At 38.1% G+C, this 21,482-nt stretch overlaps 2 protein-coding genes across 2 annotated transcripts; both read left to right on the plus strand.

The window, feature by feature from the left end:
* Nucleotides 1-4: 4 nt before the first annotated feature.
* Nucleotides 5-4,145, plus strand: LOC144518942 (cell adhesion molecule CEACAM5-like; the record flags this gene model as incomplete). Its single annotated transcript, XM_078251826.1, has 6 exons — nt 5-281; nt 1,129-1,407; nt 1,765-2,031; nt 2,929-3,207; nt 3,392-3,658; nt 4,129-4,145. Coding segments are annotated over 6 exons (1,386 nt in total), but the record flags the coding sequence as incomplete, so codon positions are not given.
* A 7,013-nt stretch (nt 4,146-11,158) lies between these two features.
* On the plus strand, nt 11,159-20,909 carry LOC144518943 (cell adhesion molecule CEACAM5-like). The gene is made up of 8 exons (XM_078251827.1): nt 11,159-11,246; nt 15,417-15,686; nt 15,892-16,170; nt 16,483-16,768; nt 16,965-17,125; nt 18,004-18,233; nt 20,615-20,668; nt 20,832-20,909. Exons 1-8 carry the CDS (start codon nt 11,159-11,161, stop codon nt 20,907-20,909), a joined length of 1,446 nt encoding a protein of 481 aa, XP_078107953.1.
* Nucleotides 20,910-21,482: the final 573 nt, after the last annotated feature.

The following is a 21,482-nucleotide window of genomic DNA, read 5'->3' on the forward strand; positions in this document are numbered from 1 at the left end:
AAACGCAGCTGTGGGAGCGACAGTGATGTTTACTACAACACTGACTCCATCAGACAAACCAACTGTGTCAGTTTTCTGGGCATTTGGTAGTAAAAATATAATCACTTTCAGTGGTGTAAACAATACTGCACCAGAATATGAAGGCAGGATCACCCTCTTCATGTCTACTGGATCTCTGGAGCTCAGGAATCTGGCTCTTAATGACAGTGGAGAATACAGTATGAGCATCATTGTATTTGGAGAATCAATGAAGGGAGGGAGCACAACACTGAACGTACTTGGTGAGCAAATGTTTGACATCTCTTTCAGTGCTGAGTAAAGATTAGGCCTATGTGTAAAAATTTAGTGAGAAATAAATTTTGTTTCAGCAAAATAATTGTGTTCAGTGGCTTCAAATAAGATTCATACTGAGACCAGAATTCAGATTTTTATTACATAATAACATTATAATTACACAATACTAAGACAAAATAAATATTTGAAATGTGGTTAAAAGTAAGTGGGCCATAAGTGAATATTTCTTTTTTTGTCAAACTACTGTTTTTACAGGTGAAGAATAAACTTTTAGGCTCAAATTACTTCACTGTGTACATGATGGGATGGTTTCTCACTGATAATGACATGTAAAGTCTTCCAATAACTGCATTATAATAAAGGCTTTGTTAATTTTACTTGGCCACTGATGACGATAAGCAAGATTTCTATTTTAAGTTGTATAACTGTAAGCCCTGCTATCAACAATATGTTTAAAAAACATATAAAGGATACACTGAGTTCACAGTTTTTGGGTGCACCTGTACAGTCTGTACATATTTAGCTTTTGTTGAGACTGTATCAGAGACATTGAGTTTTATGGTTATACTTTCTGATTTTTGGTGTTAAATTGGACATTATATTTAAAATGTATTCTACAGAGCAACCACAAAAAAGTACAGCTTTACAGTTTTAATATTGTCGTCATTAGAAATGTTGCTTTTTGTAGTGGCAGAAGTGTTCAATGTGCAGCCATGAATACTCAACATCTCATTATAAACACAAGATTTATTTCCCAGCCACTGCAGTGTTTCCTTCTATTATACCTTTCTTAGTTCGGGGCAAATTGGAAACCATTTTCTTTTTCATCCACAGAGCTAGTCTCCAATGTAACGGCAACTGCCAGCAGCACAGACTTGGTGGAGTTCAACAGCTCTGTCCGTCTGTCCTGCTCCTCCTCTGGATCCTCTCTCTCTTTCCTCTGGCTGAACGGCAGCTCTGAGGTTACAGCCAGTGACAGAGTTCAGCTCACTGATGGAGGCTCCACTCTCACTATAGTTAACGTGACCCGCTACGACCAGGGACCATTCAGGTGTCGTGTGTCCAATCCTGTCAGTAATGGCACCAGTGATCCAATAACCCTCTCCATCAGCTGTGAGTTACTAACCTACAAGCTCAGCTCTTTATCTGACAACATCTGAATGCGAACAGAGACAGAGAGTTTAGATTATTGTCGGATTAGTGAGAAGTGTAATTGCCTGGTTTGTTTGTATTTTTGTTCCCCCATGGGTTTTACAAATGATTAGAAACACATTTTTCAACGTAACATAATGCAGTACAATATCACTGCAAACTACAGCACAGTGTGGACTTAATTATTATCAAGTCAGTTTAATTTATAAAGTGTTTATTGCTGGGCTGTTCTGTTACATTACATCATGCAGAGGTTTTGTTCTTTCTGATGACTTGTTGTGCATACTAACTTGTTGCTGTTTTTCCCCCCACATTCAGATGGCCCAGAAGATATTAATTTGACAATATCTCCGTCACAAGAATACTGTGGGGAAGGGTCAGACATCACCCTGTCCTGCTCAGCTGACTCCAGACCTGCTGCCCTGTTTTACTGGTTTCTGAATGGAGACCTGCTGTCTGATACTGGACCAGAGCTCAGACTGATCAACATTCAGATGAATCAGAGTGGGAACTACAGCTGTCAGGCCTTTAACAACAAAACTCTGAGATATGAAACATCTCAGCCTGCAGCTGTCTCTGTACTGGGTAAGTTTGAATGAAAGGTTTTGCGTCAATAAATATGGATATAAAAGATGGGAAGTACCTAAGATAGTATCAGATAAAATATAAAAAGGTTTGCTAAACAATTGTGGAACATAAAGAAAGAATACTTACTCTTCATACGTTTGCATTTAAGAAGCGTCTGAAATTTGTGTTTGTACAGAGACAACTGAGGTTTAGAATGAAAAATATCTGAGGTCATAGAAAAATCACTTCCTGGAGATGCCAGTAGCACAGCAACATCTGTAGCAAGCAGATACAACTAACACACACACATTAAAGATAATCACATTACATTCACCATGTAAATTCACATTATTTGTTATAACTGCAATAGCTTTACAGTAATCTAGTCTGGTCACAGACTATATCACCTTTCACATCTCCAATTTGTCCAATCGGAGCTGTTTCAGTCTGATTTAATAGGCTAACAAAAAGTTCAACTCTTGTATTTCTATGGTCAGTGTAGTTCTGGCTAACTGGGCAAGATTAACCGGCAAGGTCAGCCAACACTAGTTAAATATTGCACCAAGCACTAGGCAACGGATAAGATAAGATATAATAATAAAACATGCCAAGTAATCTAGTGACGGTCATGACTGATATTCTATGCCTCACCATTGTAAAACGAAAGACCATCAATATAAATGTAAACTTTAAAAAACAACAATAACTATAGGATCACGGGTAAATTAACATTCTCTGGACTACATGAATATGTCTAACTCGCATACAAACCTTTGTTTAAAGCCATGATTACTCATAGTATCATTAACATAGTAGCATTCCCACTTTTGACATTTCTCCCCTCTACTGAACAATGTTCCCTTTCTTAGGCAAGAAAGGTGGCCAGTATAAAACCACTGTGTTTTCCACCCACAGTGCGTGTTGCCAATGTTTTGGTAACTTTAAACACCACAGACTTGGTGGAGTTCAACAGCTCTGTCCGTCTGTCCTGCTCCTCCTCTGGATCCTCTCTCTCTTTCCTCTGGCTGAACGGCAGCTCTGAGGTTACAGCCAGTGACAGAGTTCAGCTCACTGATGGAGGCTCCACTCTCACTATAGTTAACGTGACCCGCTACGACCAGGGACCATTCAGGTGTCGTGTGTTTAATCCTGTTAGTAATGGCACCAGTGATCCAGTAAACCTCTCCATCAACTGTGAGTTATTCACTTACAGTATATGTGCATACTCTTTATGCTGCACTAAATAGATGCTTCAAAGTTGAAGATATAATGATGCTTCACACTAAGGGAAGCTACATGTCACTTTCTTCAAGCTGCTAATATTACTTTTTTTAATTACTTTCCCCGTTTGTTTTACTCCCCCATATGCATACCATAGATGGCCCAGAAAATATTAATTTGACAATATCTCCATCACAAGAATATTATGGCAAAGGTTTAAATGTCGCCTTGATGTGCTTAGCCGTCTCCAAACATGCTTCCCTGTTTCACTGGTTTCTGAATGGAGACCTGCTGTCTGATACTGGACCAGAGCTCAGACTGATGAACATTCAGATGAGTCAGAGTGGGAACTACAGCTGTCAGGCCTTTAATGACAAAACTCTGAGATATGAAACATCTCAGCCTTCAGTTGTTTCTGTACTGGGTAAGTTTGAATTAAGAAGTTTGGTGGATATAGTTTAATGAGATGGGTCCGACAGATGGCACTTAACTGACCATCTGCGTAATCTGTATTGGCAAAGTGTGTATTCAAATCAGTGCGTCTTAATATTAAATGACTATATAAAAAGAGACAGTTTGGTTCAGTCTTATAGCATTGTTTTTGGTAGCAGGCAGCTGTTGTCAGCAAAACCCACTGTACACTATTGTACCTGCCCAGTGCAAAATGACAGACAGACAAAGTAAGCGACTAGCTGGTGAGGAAAGTGCACCATTTAGCAGCTGAAGAGATGGATTTTTCCATTAGGAGTTGGTGGAGACATAAAAGCTAAAAGGACAGTGAAAGCTGGATTTACACTTACCAGAACACAACTCTAAATGTTGCTCTGTATGTCCTCTGTGTGTAACCTTAATGTTTGCTTAAACAGTGATTATGTGTCAATGTTGTGTTTACAGAAGTCATGCTATATTAAGACTTGAGGTCAAAACTTTGAAACAATTACATTTGATCAATTGGAAATAGTCAATAGTTAAAGAATTTTGTGGTTTCAATGAAACAGTTTTCTTACGTACTTTGCATAACGATTTATTCTCTTAATGTCTATATTCTAATAATAACAAAAACAAACAGTAGGCCTATGGGCTGTGGCATTTTAATTAAGTTAGTTTTAGGTTAATTTAATTGCGCTTACCATCTGAGGCCCAGTTTACATTCTGACTTACAATTCTGGTTATCAGGTGATCTGCATGAAGCTCAACATTGCATTATTTCCCACGGGACAGTGAATGCTGCACACATTTATCTAGCGAGAACACACGGGCTTGGACAACAAGTATGTCGCTTCACAGCTGAGGAGGACCGGGAGTGTTTTTAAGATAAATATACGGGTTGTATATTAACCTTATGTGAACTGATGCTTCACATATGACCAAGCAGAGTATCAGAAGCAGCAGCAGTAACGGGAGCAGCGGTAGTACTGGGAGCAGCGGTAGTAGCCTACTGGGAACGGTACGCGCCTGGCCAATAAATGCTATTGAAGGGCGGGTCTTGGCATGGCGGTGCAGGAGCCGCTGCTGAAGGCTTCCTTCATTCTGCAAACATGTGACGGTCAGGAAGACGTTTTGGCAGGGGGGCTCAATCAGCTCTTTATGAAATGCTATAAAGTCGTAATTATACACGGCTCTGCAGAGCAGTCTGCTCTACTGATCTCAGGCGAAGGGTCAGCCGCTCTCTCTCCCCTCTAAGGCCGGAACAACTGGAATATGAAAACCGCACTCAAGCGGGTCCCGTGAAATTTGACAGCTACAGTTTATCGGAAAATAGCGTTGGGCACACTAACTTTGATGAATTTAGTGTTTATCAGACCCCAGATGAGACAAGAAGCTAACGTTAGCGAACGCTGCGACGGTCCCTATGCCTCTGACTCCCCGCTTCGAGAGATGCTGTATTTGTCCTCCGACACGCTGTATTAACGTCACTGTTTAAAACTCTTTCCAGGTTAGTGGGGATGTTTTAGTTTGTTGCTAAACTGTGTGTAAAATGAGCAGTGACGTTTATATTTTCAGGTAACATTACTGTTACGTTCAAGCAGGCATTTATTTATATTATATACATATATACATAATTATTTGTTTTTTTGGATATTGGATGTGAAAAGAAGGAAATGGTTCTTCCATAACATTGCAGTGTGTGTGAATTTCCCACACCAGGAGTAATTTATATAGTCCTATTTTATAGCGATCGATTATCTATTCAAAAAATGTTCCATGTTCTATGCAAAATGTAAAATGTTCTATTAAAGAAAAGATAGAAAATAAATATTCGTGTGTGCTGTAAAGTGGTTAGAAAATATGAAATCGGAATCGGCTAAAATCGGTATCGGCAGTTCAAACTCAGTGAAGAATCGGAATCGGCCTAGAAAGTTGTAATCGGTGCATCTCTAATACACGTTTAATCATGTAAAGATTGGCATGCACTTCAAACATATGTTTGATGCTGCTTTTTTTGCACCAACAGGAAGCTATTTGCTAATGTGCTTGAGCAAATCATTAACTTGTATTACAGTCAGGGCCCTACAGTATTCAGACATATTTAGCATTTACCATAATAAAAACTTGGAAAATAGATAATATTGCAAGGTGAATTGTTTTTTTTCTGTTTCATTTCAGACAGGTCTGGAGGTCTTTCAGCTGGTGCCATTGCTGGAATAGTTATCTCGTGTTTAGTAATTGCTTCAGCAGGAGGAGCTGTTGGAGGGCATTATGTTTATAAAAAGTATGTGGAAAAATAGCCTTCATAGTATTACAAGCCAGACTTTTCTTGCATTTTTAAAATCATGAATTAATATGTAACTGACTTTAGATGAACCCTAAATTAACCTTACTCTAATAATCTTACAGTAATGTAATGTAATGTATTAGACTTACTGTAGTCTAAACATTAACAGAATATGTTTACATGAATCAAAGCATTAAGATATTATTAACTGGAGATCAAAAGTCCTTTATAAATTGTTTTTATAAAATACTTCCCAAATATTACCCAAACACACAACGTAGGTTACAGTTTGAATTTTGAGTTGCATGGCCATATTTAACAATGCTTTTATTTCTAATATTTAGAATCAACAACAAAGCTCCGCCACATTCTGATAAAGGTTAGTATTTATCTAATCTAACTTTATCCTACACTTAGACAATCATGAATATAACAACATAGTCAAAATGAAGAATACACTACAGTATATCACTATTATGCAAATTGTACATATACATAATCAGATTTAACAAAATATTTTTTTGCCTAGAAAAAGAAGAAAATGTGTATGAGAACACTTCAGAGGTAGGCCTATATGAGAACTTGTAAACTCAACGATCTAATTTCCCTTTAAAAGGTGAGTTTTTGACTAATTCTTCCTATTTAGTGAAAAATGATTCATGTTTTTTTCAGGTCATTGGTTGTAATATTGTATTATTATTATAATAAATAATTTTAGTTTACCTGAAAAGCCTACTATAGGCCAATGATTACTGACCGACAGTTGATTATCACATACAGTAGAGCTGATCAAAGCAGTGACATGTCCCTCCTTTTCACTTCTTGTCCAGCAGATGATCAGAAAATGAGCAAACTTGAAACATCATAACCAGCCTGAAGAAAAGAAAATGTTAATGAATGTCAATATTATTTTTAATTGACACATTTTCTCTGCTACCTTTAGTTTATAGTGACATTTCTTAAAACCTCAAAATGTTTTTATTGAAAACTGCCAACTGTGGAAATAAGGGCTTAAAGTTGATAGTATTTTAATAAAGCTGTATATTGTATACTTTAATTAAAATGTTTTACTAAAATTGTGCCTCTGGACTTTACTCAAGGACAAGTGAAAGCTAATTAACTAGAGTTAATAGACTGACAGTACTCTTTATAAATGCCGTGCTATGGCAGCTGTAATTATTATAGGTTCAACTGAAAATCTTCCAAAGTGCTAAGTTGCTAAATGTCTGAATATTTATATACGTCCTTTGAATCTGCACAACACTTTCATGGCAAAAGCTGCATTACGCTGCCCTCCTGTGGTGTAACTGTGGTTGTTCTGGCACTATGGTGTTAAAAAAGATGTTGAGTAAAGTGTTATTGATGTGATTTACTGAGCAGGATATCTTCCTGAAAGTTTAACGCTCCCTGAAGCTAGAACAGGAAATAAGCAACTGTTTAAGACGCAATCAAATCTTAGTAAGGTACGAGTTAACCATTTAATACGCGTTAAAAATAGCAATAGATTAAATAAGCTCCTGTTATGAATGGTAAAAAATCTGTAACTTTACTACATACTGTAAAAGGGTAGAAGTGAGATGAGCAAGTGTCTAACTTTGGTTTCAGTTGCAACTTCGTTGAAGTGGTATTTGGTAGGCAAGGACAAGTTGTTTAAGGGCGCTTTCACACCTATAGTTCGGTACAGTCAGTGCGATTCGGGGGTGAAGTTGCAACATTGTTGCATTTTTCATTTGGTTTGGTTAGCTTTCACACTGTATCTTGTCAAACACATCAAACATTGTAAACAAATGTCACACGGTCAAAATGGTAGCTTGTTTATTGGACAGAATACTGTCCAACGACGTAGACACTTTTTGTCTACGAGAATGGAGCAACACAAAATGTATAACGTCTTAGGTTTTCTAGTTCTGCTTTAGTGTTATTTTTAGAAGAAGGCGAACAATCTGAGCAGCTGACAGCAAGTGAAGGAGAGGGTGGCCCTGATGAGAGAGAGATGATGATGTGTTGTGACACAGACGACCAGCGATGTGTGCTTAGAATAGCTTATGGATCTGAAAGTTATCACCTCTTCAATCATATATGAGTCTGTAAATTGTGTGCAAGGTTGAAATTGCAGGCCAGTTAATGCACTTCAGTTCCTGTATTTGGGTTGGATGGCGTTCTCACCTAAAGTGAACAGAGCTCTAGTTTACTTGGAAGTGAACCGAGACCCCTGTTATAAAGCGGACCAGAGTTTGTTTGTTTGGTCCACACCAGAGTTCGAATAAGCTTTCACACCGCCCCAAACGAACCGGACTATCTGACCAAATGCTCCAGGGTTAATTTTTACGGCCCAAACAGCTCAGGTGTGAAAGCAACCTAAATTAAATATGTGATGTTAGTCCGTCGGTTCACTCCAGACTGGAATATCTCAACAACGGTTGGACGAATAGGATGCATTTTCCAACCTGATCTTACAGAATTCCATGAAATGAACACAGCCCCTTAACTCAAAATCTGTGGCAGTTTCACAGAATTGTAAAACATTCCGTGACGGGCCCACGGAAGAATTCTGTGAAATGAACACGAATCGCTGAAAATTCCGTGATGGACCCACGGAAGAATTCCGTTAATTGAACACGGCCCCTTAAGTTAAGGAAAAGGTCATGGGTGGGCTTACGGTTCTGTGACACGCAGGAAGAATCGGACGGTTGGGGACGGAAAAGAAGAAAGCGACTTTAGGAAACTTGACATGCGGGACACAAACCCGAAATGATCAACCCGTTCTCACTCCCGATTGGTCATTGGCTCTCAGAGTGCACGTGGGACTGCTGTGATTGGTTGAAGTCACGGGAAACTTCAGGTTATTGGTCAAATGTGCGTAAAAGTTGCGGTGATTGGTCAAAATTGCGAGTCTCACCAAATTCGCGGTGATTGGTTGAATTCGCGTGAATTGGCGCGATCGTGACATCCTGGAGGGACTGAAATGTTTGCATGCTAACATGGTGAGCTAAGATAGTGACCATGGTAAACATTATACTGTTACACCTGTGCTACCATTTTATTAAGATTGTTTTGTTTCCAACATATCTTATCTGTTTTTTGTTTTTATTTATGTATCTTGTATAATTGTTGTTGTTTTTTAGTACTAGATTTAAATACCTGATTTTATTTTCCTCATCGCAGAAATGTTTATATCCTGATTCAACTATGTAATCATGTTGTAGCTTTTTTTGAAAAGTGCTGAATAAATAAAGTACATTATTATAATTATTATAAATATCATCATCTTAACATCATTACATGCATGCTTATTTTAGCATTTCGCTCAAAGCACTGCTATGCATAAGTAAACACTACACTTGACAGCAGGTAACATTAGCCTACCATTAGCTAGTGCTGGATTAAACTTGGTTAAAATGCTGACAGCTAAAATTAAACGGTGTAAAGTGTGACTGTATTTCATTGTAGAGGATTCCAACACCGGAACGTAACAGGCTGCCGTTGGGGGAAAAACAACACAGACACTTTAAAGGCATACTATGTAACTTTTTCCTCTTCGGTCCCCCTACAGGTTGTCTCTTTGGAACTACAGCTTGCATGGCTGTAGTTCCAATGAGACAACCTGTAGGGGGACCGAAGAGGGAAGAGTTACATAGTGTGCCTTTAAGTGTGTGAAAACTTTCACACTTTCACTTGAAACTAAGCCTTGTGGTGCATTCAAAGTTATTGTAAAATACCCTGTTCCCATCTGGTGGTTGTTTTTGTCGTTTAACAGCAATTTACTGGTGAAATAAGTTATTGTTATTACATTATTGATAAATCATTTAATTTTGACATATGGCCTTAGCAATAAACAAGTTGTTCTTTAATGTCGCTGACCTTGGATCACCTGGACTGTAATATTTCAGATGTGAAGATTTCTGCTCATGTTCAAAACTTTGTGCACATTCAAAAAAGATCTGTGTTCTCTGTGATTTGGAGGAGTCATGAAAAATAAAGTGATAATAGGCTATTACAAGAATACAGTCACTATATTTCAGAAAATAATCTACCTGCACCATAGTCTGCTGTGCATTACGTGATTACTCTGCTGATATGGTAGATCTCAGACCTTCTGACTCAGAGCCCCGTTTGGGTCTCTGGTCTCTGAATGAGACACGTAGCTGCCGGTTTTATTCGCCTCGGAAAAATAAACCGGACAAAGTTACAGTTCTACCATGAGTTCTACAACAAAAATGTAAGAACTGCGAGTGCCTTGGATAATACTTGTTTCCTTTATTTGCATGTGCCATTCTGGGGCTTTTTTATTCTATTATACTTATTTTTGTAAAAAAAAAAAAAAACAGTGTAGATGTAGTGGGACCAGGCTATGAGAACAGGATCATCCTTGATAAATCTACTGGATCTTCGGTGCTTAGAAACCTGACTGAAAAGGACAGCGGAGAATATGACTTAATCATCATCCCACATGGAGCAGGGCAGATTCAAGGAACTGCTAAACTGGACGTGCTGAGTAAGTAAGACTAAATAATTTGATGTTGTATTGAATGTTCAGAAGGAATTGAAAATAATGCCTGTGTAATAGCAACATATTTAGAATGAATAAATCTGAAACAAGATGTCTGCTTTAAGAATGCCTCTTACTATCTTTCTTTTTAATTTTTATGCACAGCCAAAGTGTCGAAACCCACTATGGCCTGCCCCACAGAAAACTTAATAGAAGGTAAAACCTCCCTGAACCTAACCTGCGACGCTGACAGCTTTAAGTCTAGAGTGTGGATGAAGGACGGAAAACCTCTGGTTTCTGGAGATGGATTCAGCTTTCACGATGGCAACAGAGTGTTGTCCATCAGCCCTGTGAACAGGAGAGACACTGGAGAGTTTCTTTGTAACGTTAGCAATGATTTCAGCTTTGACACGGCCAAATGCAGGCTTGAAGTCTATTGTAAGTACTTTCAATTGTACCATGATTTTTTGTTTACCATCTTTACATTTTGAGTAAGTGCTCAAGCTCCTATATTTATTTTTTCTTCAATCTCATAACCATTATCTTCTTTCTCATATGTTCAGATGGACCTGACAGACCAATAATCGTTCAGACACCAATAGGAGCAGAACTGGAAGAGAGTGTTGTTCTTAGCTGCTTTGCTGATTCCTTACCTAAGGCAACTTTCCTCTGGACATTCAAACACAATGATGCACGGGTTTGTACACTACATTCGTGAGATGGAAGAGATGGACCTGGGGAGGTACACCTGCACCGCCCATAACCCTATCACTGGTCTGAAAGCCTCTGTGTTCCACAACCTGCATGGTATTTAAGCTCCCTTTTATAACTCTAACTTGTTTATTCTGATATGTGATTGCAAATGGAAAAGAATAAAAGTAATGTTTTTTTCTGATCTAGACTCCTCTACTCCCATCAGTGGTTCTATGTCCATGTTTTGCACTGTCCTGACCACGCTGGCACTCATATCGATCTAAAGACTGCATTTTGTCTGTGGAAATACTAGACGTTATATAACAAGCTCGCTCATTTTGATCTACAATTGGATTTACTTTAGACAATGTGTGTGTGTTAAGTGTTAAGCATTTTTGCTTTAAATGTTATTTTCACATAAAATAAAGTTGTGAATGATACATGATCAAATTAACCAGTGGTCCTTCATATTTGCTTTTGTCCGTGCAGTATTTTTAAAATGTTCTTCAGTAATCTACATCTGTGACATTCATTGTTGTGTTTAATGATTAACAGCTGCCTCGGTTTGTTGTATTGTATATTAAGACAACTGAAGTATCGCTAATTGCTGTAATGGCGCCTCATCTCATGTCTGCTAACAGATTCAGCTTTAATGAATCAATCTTGACACTACTTGACATTTCAGGTGTTGTATAACAGAACTACTTTATACTTTATACTTTGTTCTTGTATGATTCACCCGTCAAATGTATAATAAAGTATTTATGCTGTTTAACACAGACTGAGGCCTGGTAACGTCTTATCAAATTGCTACTACAATAAACTTTTATTAAAACTCTATATCAGATTTTGTACTTTCCATTCGCTCCTTTTTTTGGTCACATAAGTGGACTTTACAGCAGTATACCCAAAACTCCCATAACCAGGACTGACATGGCAAGAGTTTTGGGCATAATAGGACTAATGGATGTATTAGCAGCTTGACGTAGTGCTGGGCAATATATTGATATTATATCAACATAGATATACTGTATGAGGCTAAATATCTTCTTCAATTTTGGATATCATAATATTGTGTTGTCTTTTTACCGTTTTTAAAGGCTGCACTACAGTAATGTAATTTTCTGAACTTACCAGACTTACTAGCTGTTATTATTTGCCTTTACCCACTTAGTCATTGTATCCACATTATTGGTGATTATTTATCAAAACTCTCATTGTGTTAATATTTTGTGAAAGCACCAATAGTCAACCCTACAATATCGACATTGATGTATTTGGTCAAAAATATCGGGATATTTGTTTTTTTCCATATCGCCCAGCTCTAGCTTGACGGCTTGCTTTTGATGACTAAGTTAGACACATCCACCTGTGTTGGTCTTATTGAGGGTGGTACATATAGCAATGGCACTTAAGGGGAGACACCCCAGGTGAATAGGGAAAAAAAGACTAATAGATATCAGCATGAAACTTCCCCAGTTGTTATTGACATAAAGACAAATATCTTTTGTATTACAAGTTTTATAATTTTTATGTTTAAATATGCAAATAAGGTATTATCTCATTAAATATGCGCTAATTTGCATATATTTCCAGAAGAGAAATCTGAACATTGGATAAAGCCAGATTCAAAATTATTGTTTCATTTTGTTGACATATGAGTCAAAGGTTTTTTACAGAGGGGATTTTGGGTCTCTTTTGATCACTCCATTATTAAAATACTGTCAACAGCCATACAAAATCAATTTTCGCCCCGTTTTTAGGTATAAAATGTTGTATAAATCAGACTCTGAGTATGAACAAACCCCTCTGTAAAAACCTTAAGAATATACATTGAATACAACTGGAACGTTTGGTGTATGCAAGTGCTGCTAAAGTGGAGATTAAGAGTATGAGAAAAAAACCATTTTGAGAAAATGGTCTTTAAAGATTTGTATTGTAAAAATTCATACTTTTTTAGTGCAAACAACTATTTACAGACACAATATCTTATCAAATCATTAGTAACAACAATAAACCACCTAAAATCACATTATAACACAGCATTTATGGCCTTCAACTGAACAGAACCCCAGTAAAAAACAGTGTATACACACACACACACACACACACACACACACACACACACACAAACGGTTCCATGTAGAACTGCCACCCTGGCCTAGTTACTGTCTACAGCCTAATTTTCCATGCCTGCTTCACATGTAGACCCCTCATCCAGTTCCTGCTGATGCCTTTTCACCTTTTTAGCTGTGCTCAGACTCTTGCGCCTATATTTTGCACTGGCAGTTGTGACGGCCTCAGCTTTCGAGATCCTGAGCATATCAGTTTCTCTCATTGAATGGACCGTCGCACAACTGTGCTCTGAAGCCACAACTTCTCCATAACAGAAAGCATGGCAGAGGCACCTTCATTGAAGGTGGAGATGGCCATACTTGCTGCTGCCTCAAGCATATAACAGAATTGACAGATTCTCATTGTTGGCATTTTGAGTGCAGTCCCCTCAGTCAGCTAATGGTGAAGCTAACTAACCAGGCCTTCAACCATCAGCACTGGTTCATAACAACACCACAAAACAAATTATGAATCATTCAACAGATGAATATTTAGAACATTGGAGAAAGCAAACAAAGTAGACTAAATTGTTATTTGACAGAGTATCTGCACACTATCAGAGATACGAAGAAGAGACGGATCCTGACTAAATACAGGCTCAGTGACCACCAACTGGGTCAGACAGAGATGCACTTCCTCCTACAGTGTGAAAAAGTATCTTCACTAAGAAATTTACACCTTGGAAAAATTAAACTTCCCAATGTTAACACCAAAAAAGAAGCTGTAAGCTAGCTAGTAGCACAACATCATTATTAAATCTCCTTGGTTGTCTAGCTAAATACATCTATCGTTTATTTAGCTAAGGATGTAAACGATCTGGAACAACGAAAACACAATGTTTAACGTTAGTGAATATTTTAGACAATGAAAACGGCGAGTTCATGAGTTTGCCACTTGTAAGAGACACGAGAGATAAGCTCATGAACGAGCAAGTTGCTACTGGTTGCTAAGACAACACAAACAAATATTTGCTAGTGCGCGTGTCCATCGTGACGTCATGGGCCAACAATGCGGAAGATCCAAGCTCCATGTTTGCTTTATGCGCTTTTGAGCACTCTCATTGGAATGTACGGGGCTTCCCGCCGAACACTGTATCCAGTTCTGTTAATACATCCATGGTATAGACACTTTGCCTGTACACATCTTCTTGGCAAAGACCGCACTCAAGTAGTAAACTGCTACAGAACCCATGATTCTGCAGATCGATGCTAACTTTAACCTGTCCCTGCGCAATTAGGACAAATTAAACCACCGATCAATTCATTCAAACACGCTACATGAACAATCAGCCACTGCTGTGTGGCGCACTGATTACCTCCGCTAATAATTATCACTACTGTAAACCCCTCTTAATTTTAACAACGTATTCTTGTGATGGAGATAGTGTCAAAACGTTGAGGAAGGGTCAGACATCACCCTGTCATGCTCGGCTGTCTCCAAACCTTCTGCCTTAATTCAGTGGTTTCTGAATGGAGACCTGCTGTCTGATACTGGACCAGAGCTCAGACTGGTAAACATTCAGATGAATCAGACTGGTAACTACAGCTGTCAGGCCTATAACAACAAAACTCTGAGATCTCAAACATCTCAGCCTTCAGCTGTTACTGTAATGGGTAAGTTAAAATTAAGAGGTGTTTACAGTAGTGATAATTATTCACACAATATACAAGTGTTCATTATGCATCTTAGGGTTATGAATGTTTTCATTATTCAAAATGTACAACATGATAATCAATATATGTTCTCCCCACAGCACCAGTATCTAGCAGCTCTGTCCGTCTGTCCTGCTCCTCCTCTGGATCCTCTCTCTCTTTCCTCTGGCTGAACAGCAGCTCTGAGGTTACAGCCAGTGACAGAGTTCAGCTCACTGATGGAGGCTCCACTCTCACTATAGTTAATGTGACCTGCTACGAACAGGGACCATTCAGGTGTCATGTGTTCAATCATTTCAGTAACTGCACCAGAGATACAGTAAACCTCCTCATCATTTGTGAGTCACTAACTGACTTAACTTACATTATGTTCATCCAAACCCCAGACAGTTTCAAAGTCTTGTTATTGAGTCAAGCTTCATGTCATACTAACATTATTTATCTGTGATGTTCTTTTTGTTGCCAATTCCACCCCCTTATTTTATTGCTGACCGTATCTTTTTGTTTCCTGCTGCAGTCGGCCCAGAAAATATCAACCTGACACTATCTCCGTCACAAGAATATTATGGCGAAGGGTCAGACATCATCCTAAAGTGCTCAGCTGTCTCCAGACCTGCTGCCCAGTTTCAGTGGTTTCTGAATGGAGACCTGCTGTCTGATACTGAACCAGAGCTCAGACTGATAAACATTCAGATGAGTGAGAGTGGGAACTACAGCTGTCAGGCCTTTAACAACAAAACTATGAAGAATCAAACATCACAGACTGCAGCTATCGCTGTTGTAAAATGTAAGTTAGGGAGAATGACTTCTTATTGCTGACGGCTAAAATAATTAGGTCAGAAATAGTTCCTTTAGAGACTGTTTAGTTGTGTTGTTTGACATAGAATTGGTTAAATTCAAAATGCTTAGCTGATGTAGAAGTCAGAGCAATTGATTTGTGCAATCTTTTTTTCCCCCACTACTAACCTCTTTTTGTTTTTTTCTACCCTTAGCACAAGTCTCCAATGTTGTAATAACTCCCAACGCCACAGACTTGGTGGAGTTCAACAGCTCTGTCCGTCTGTCCTGCTCCTCCTCTGGATCCTCTCTCTCTTTCCTCTGGCTGAACAGCAGCTCTGAGGTTACAGCCAGTGACAGAGTTCAGCTCACTGATGGAGGCTCCACTCTCACTATAGTTAACGTGACCCGCTATGACCAGGGACCATTCAGGTGTCATGTGTTCAATAATTTCAGTAATTACACCAGCGATCCAGTTAAACTCTACATCAGCTGTGAGTAACTCTTTGTTACAACATCTGTATGCAAATGCTACACAGGCCTTTAAATTTGCAGCTTGAGTCATAATTATGTCAACCATCATGTCAGGAGTGGTTTGCTCTAAATTACTTATTGTGCTGCTTGCTGTTTGATTGCTGCAGTGTTTGGCTGGTACTGGTTAAATGATAGCTGTATTTAGTTTAATGATGCAGTTCAGCATCTGAACAACATATGAACCCTTCACACTGAGCCAAGCTAGATGCAGCATTGATCAAGCTACTGTTCTTGCATCGATGACTATACCAGTTTATATCCTTTTCCCCCAGTTGGGCCAGAAAAAACTAATTTAAAGCGGTCGCCGTCACAAGAATACTTTAAGGAAGGGTCAAACATTGACCTGATGTGCTCAGCTGTCTCCAGACCTGCTGCCCAGTTTCAGTGGTTCCTGAATGGATACCTGTTGTCTGATACTGAACCAGAGCTCAGACTGATGAACATTCAGATGAGTCAGAGTGGGAACTACAGCTGTCAGGCCTTTAACAACAAAACTCTGAGATATGAAACATCTCAGCCTGCAGCTGTCTTTGTACTAAGTAAGTTAGAATACGTTTAGTAAGTTAAATGGCTGGCTTTAAGTTGAACATTTTAATACCTGACTTGCTGCAAACCTCTCTTTACTTTTTATCACAGCACCAGTCTCCAATGTGGTGGTGACTTCCAACAACACACACTTAGTTGAGTTCAACAGCTCTGTCCGTCTGTCCTGCTCCTCCTCTGGATCCTCTCTCTCTTTCCTCTGGCTGAATAGCAGCTCTGAGGTTACAGCCAGTGACAGAGTTCAGCTCACTGATGGAGGCTCCACTCTCACTATAGTTAATGTGACCCGCTACGACCAGGGACCATTCAGGTGCAACGTGTTGAATGGTGCCAGTAGTGGAATCAGCCAGCCGGTGAATCTTTTCATCCAACGTGAGTTTATGGCAAAGTAGTCTATATCCTTCGCGTTCCACTGTTGGAAGTTGTTCTTCCGCGGTCTTTTGCTAAATTGATATAACTATTTTTAATTGTAATTATGTTGGACTTATTACACAAGGTGACACAATACAAACACTGTCCAAACAATAATTTAAAAGTCCTAAATTGACTGCTTATAGTCAATTTATAGAAATGTGTAGCCTACTCACCGGTCAGAAGCTTCGGTGGCCTTTGTGGTTGGCCGCTGAACTCCGGGAAAGCATCCCGATATGGCCGCTGTAATCCCATTTTTCTACCAATATGATGCTTTACGTCGTCAGATAAAGTTCAGCAGACAGATTATCGTCACTTGCACTTTCTCCATAATGTTGTGATATTTTTCTGTTTCGCAGTCAACTTCTTCCTTCGCTCGTTTTAGAAGAACAACTCCTTGCAACATGCAGCACGTTATTCTTTTCATCGCTCTGCTACTACCGTGCAGCTAGCTTAGCTAGTTTATGCAACTTTATACTTCTGCAATTCGGCAATTAGTGAGCTTTATTACTCCACTACATACTGTATCTGATACATTGAGTTGCTAGTTACTGTGCTAATTCAGATTAATGATACAAAATATAATCAATAGAATATAATCTATTATCTGTTTTATCATAAAACTTTATTAATCCCCCGGGGGGTAAAAAAAATTGTTTTGATACCAATACTTTTGTACTTTTAAGTAAAATATTGATTAGAGGACCTTTACTTGTAGCAGAGTGGTTTTACACTGTAGTATTGCTAAAACAAGTATAATGGAAACATCAGAAGCCTCTTTAAGAATACAGCCAAACTGCTGTAACTTTAAACAATCTGACTTTTTGGTTGTGTTACAGATGGACCTGATAATGTGGCCATCAAAGGACCTGAATCAGTATGTGTTGGAGATTTTACAATGCTTTACTGCTCCACTACGTCTGTACCATCATCATCTTTCACCTGGCTTTATAATGGAAAGCCAACCAGTTTGCATGAGGCTGTGTACATCATAAAATCCATTAAAAGCTTGGACAGTGGGACGTACACCTGCTCTGCTATTAATGCTGCTACAGGGCTGAGTCAAACAGTGAGCCACAACTTAACTGTTGTAGGTAAGTAACAAAAAAACGGACACAGAAAAAAGTATATATACCAATGAGATATGTATCTTTCTATGTGTTTTGGACAAAGGCATTAAGGGTCTTCTTGGGTGATTTTTTTTCAGATTTCTCAGACTGCTCACTTGCTGCTGGAAGAGCTTCTATTGTAACAACTGGATGTCTTATTATTATTGCAACAGTGTGTGGAACAATTGTGTATGGTATAAGGAGAAAAAGGTAAGCACAAAACAGGTTATGCTATTAACTAATTTGTTGACAATTGGTTGTTTTGTTGTAAATTTCACATGTACACAAGATGACATGTCTGTAAAAGTGATGCCACGTGCACAGGAGATAATTTGTAATACAGCTGTATTACCTAACATAACACAAGTTAATGCATTGATTCATGAAAAAATGACTTAATTGAAACATGAAAACATGTCTTCATGATAATTACCTAATTAAAAAATGGTTAATTAGTTTAATAAAACATTGCTCATGACCTCAGTTTTTATAATGAGTGAGATAAAAACTGATTCACAACATTATGCAATAGCCCTGCAATAAATACTTAGATTGCAATGTTATTTGTCACACTGGCTGAACTATTAGGACTCTGGTTTGAATTTTGAGTAACATCTGGCACACCACATTTTAACAATGCGTTATTTTTGTTTTGCAGAGTCAACAATTATGCAGCACATCGGAAAGGTTAGTATTCATTTGATCCAAGTTCATGTGCTATCTTATCTCATCCAGAAAGAGAATTAAGGGGAAAGGCTTGTTTCTCAATCATAAAAGTGACCTAATTAATCATGAGATTTAATAAAACTCTGTTTTGACCCCTTAGAAAAAATGAGTGTGAAAGAGAACCGATCAGACGTGTATAAGACTTCAGTAACAGCAAAGAACAACTTGTCTTCCTTTGAAGGTGAGTTGAAGGTGTCTGAATGAAATGTATTTTTAAAGAGAGAACTGTATGTTCTCATCATCATTTTATCTTTCTGGTCATTTGTTTGCTTTTTCTTCTGCAGCATAAAAAATGAGGAAACACAAACACACAAGAAACCTTCCACATTTCCGAGACCAACAGCCTCAAAGAAAAACAGCAGTTTTTTGTTGTTTGTTTTCATTTATTCAACCCAACTATTTTCTGCTTCCTTCATATTACAGTTCATTGTGCTGAGTTTGATGTTAGATGCATAGCTGCATTGCAACATTTGTGAAACCTGGTTTTACTAAAATGACTGAACGTTTTGCAAGAATTTGCTCAAAATGTATGTATGTATAAGTATATATGTATATTCAATAAACACTAGATTCCCAATGGCTCCTGTATCACTGCCTCTGAATACAACTGAAAACATCAAGTTTAACCATCATGAATTCACAAAAACGTAAGACAGGCAGCACTATTTACCGGTTATCTGCTTTAGTCTTCTCATGCTAAACGTTATCATCGTGCTCACGTTAAACATGCTGAGATTACATCCTTCACTTCTGTGAGACCAACAGCACCTTCATATATCCTGGCAGATACAGCCACACCACACTGTCGTCACTTTAGAGGTGCTTGTAGGCATGTTTTTGGAAGTTTTTAAGCTTGCTGTCTCCCCTGCTTCCTTTCTTTATGCTAAGATAAGATAATCGCCTGCTGGTTTTGTGTGTGACTGGTCCTTGGTTTATGCATGACCAATATCATTTGCAAACCTTAACTAAGCAGTTTCTGTTGCCTAACCAAACTTTAACCAAAGCTGGCAGATTATATATGAGTAATTTCTGGGTTTAATGCCACTGACAAACAGCCTTTTTGTCACATTTTAACATTTTGTTGTTTAAAAAGGTAGAGAAACTTGTTAGTTTATATTTTATGACATGTTTTTAAATGTGACGATTTTATGGGAAGAATATACATTTAGAATTGTATTTATTTGTTGTGCAGCATTTATTTCTAATGGACCATATACTATATTAACAAAAATGTAACATGAAACATTATTTAGATCATGCATGAGAAAGTAAAACTATAGCCAACATTAAGAATACAATGCAAATGTCAGTAAAGTGTGTATATACACAGATAAAGTTCACATTTAATTCTATGAAAATCTAATTGTTGACAAAGGAACCTGATTGAACTTGTTTCCATATCCAAACCCAGAACTTTGGAAATTATCTATTTGCTCCTAAATGTGTCATTAAAACAAATGAATACAAGAAGACCAGAATGCAAAGGTTTGATTTCTAATAGCAGATTGGAGTCAAGTCCAGTATAAACCCAACACAAAAAAACGGGCAGACATTTTTATTTGTTACTTTATTGACTTTTTAGAGGTTTGAATGTCAGTGTCTGTATGACTCTCAGGTGGATTATATCTTCATCTCCAGCTTCTCCTCCTTCTTCCTTTTCTTCAAACCAGTGTGGTGTCTGAATGTTTTCCAGGCTGAAGGTTTCTTTTTTTTCTCCTGAAGATTTTCCTCAGAGTCATCGATCTCTTTCAGCAGCTTAACATCCAGTAAATGATGGGGGGAGTCCTTCTTCTGCTCCCTGGTCTTTTTTTTTGGTCCTTTTCTTCTTCCAGCTTGGCAAGTTCAGTTCGGAGGGTCTGACTAATCTCCCCCTCAGTCTGGAGCTTATTGATCAGATCCTGTTTGGTTGAGGCCTGTTCTTCTTTCAGGTCCTCCAACTCTTTGACAAATGCTTCTCTCTCTCAGAGGCGTCTTTCTTCAGGCTCTGAATCACCTCCTCCATCTGATGGACCAGAGTGTCCTTCACAGACATCATGAGTTTGTAATATATCAATGATGCCAAGTTTCCTAAGGAGATCATAAACTTTTCTATTTCATTGAATGCACTCCCTAATCTTATCTTTGAAGCTCATATAGCAATTACAGGTGAGAACAGATACTGTTTTGATATGAAACAGTTGTGATTTATCATCTTAAATATGTTTTATTTAATGACCATTGGTCCTTTGCTAAAGTATTTGGTAGTATTTATTCATTCTGGCTTTTATCGGTCTATCAACACTATAAATAAGTAATGACCTAGCTCTCAGCTGCATGTATTGATGATTCCTTATCCCAATTGTATCCCAATGTTATTCTTTAACAATTTTGCTTGTATTTTTGTTTAAATATTAAAATATGAAGAACTTTTTAGAATGGGTTTTATAAAGTGCTATGTAAATTAATGTGTGCCTACTGCTTACTACTCAGATAATGGCATACAG

Source organism: Sander vitreus, chromosome 6, assembly GCF_031162955.1.
Source record: "Sander vitreus isolate 19-12246 chromosome 6, sanVit1, whole genome shotgun sequence".
Taxonomy (NCBI): Eukaryota; Metazoa; Chordata; class Actinopteri; order Perciformes; family Percidae; genus Sander; species Sander vitreus.

What these genes read in the sequence shown, in the direction of transcription:
- LOC144518943 (XM_078251827.1), top strand. Translation starts at nt 11,159, where the DNA reads ATGGAAGAGATGGACCTGGGGAGGTACACCTGCACCGCCCATAACCCT. An exon ending in AGTTAAACTCTACATCAGCT is followed by an intron (nt 16,171 to 16,482) that starts GTGAGTAACTCT and finishes CTTTTCCCCCAG; the next exon opens with TTGGGCCAGAAAAAACTAAT. An exon ending in TCTTCCTTTTCTTCAAACCA is followed by an intron (nt 20,669 to 20,831) that starts GTGTGGTGTCTG and finishes TTCTTCTTCCAG; the next exon opens with CTTGGCAAGTTCAGTTCGGA.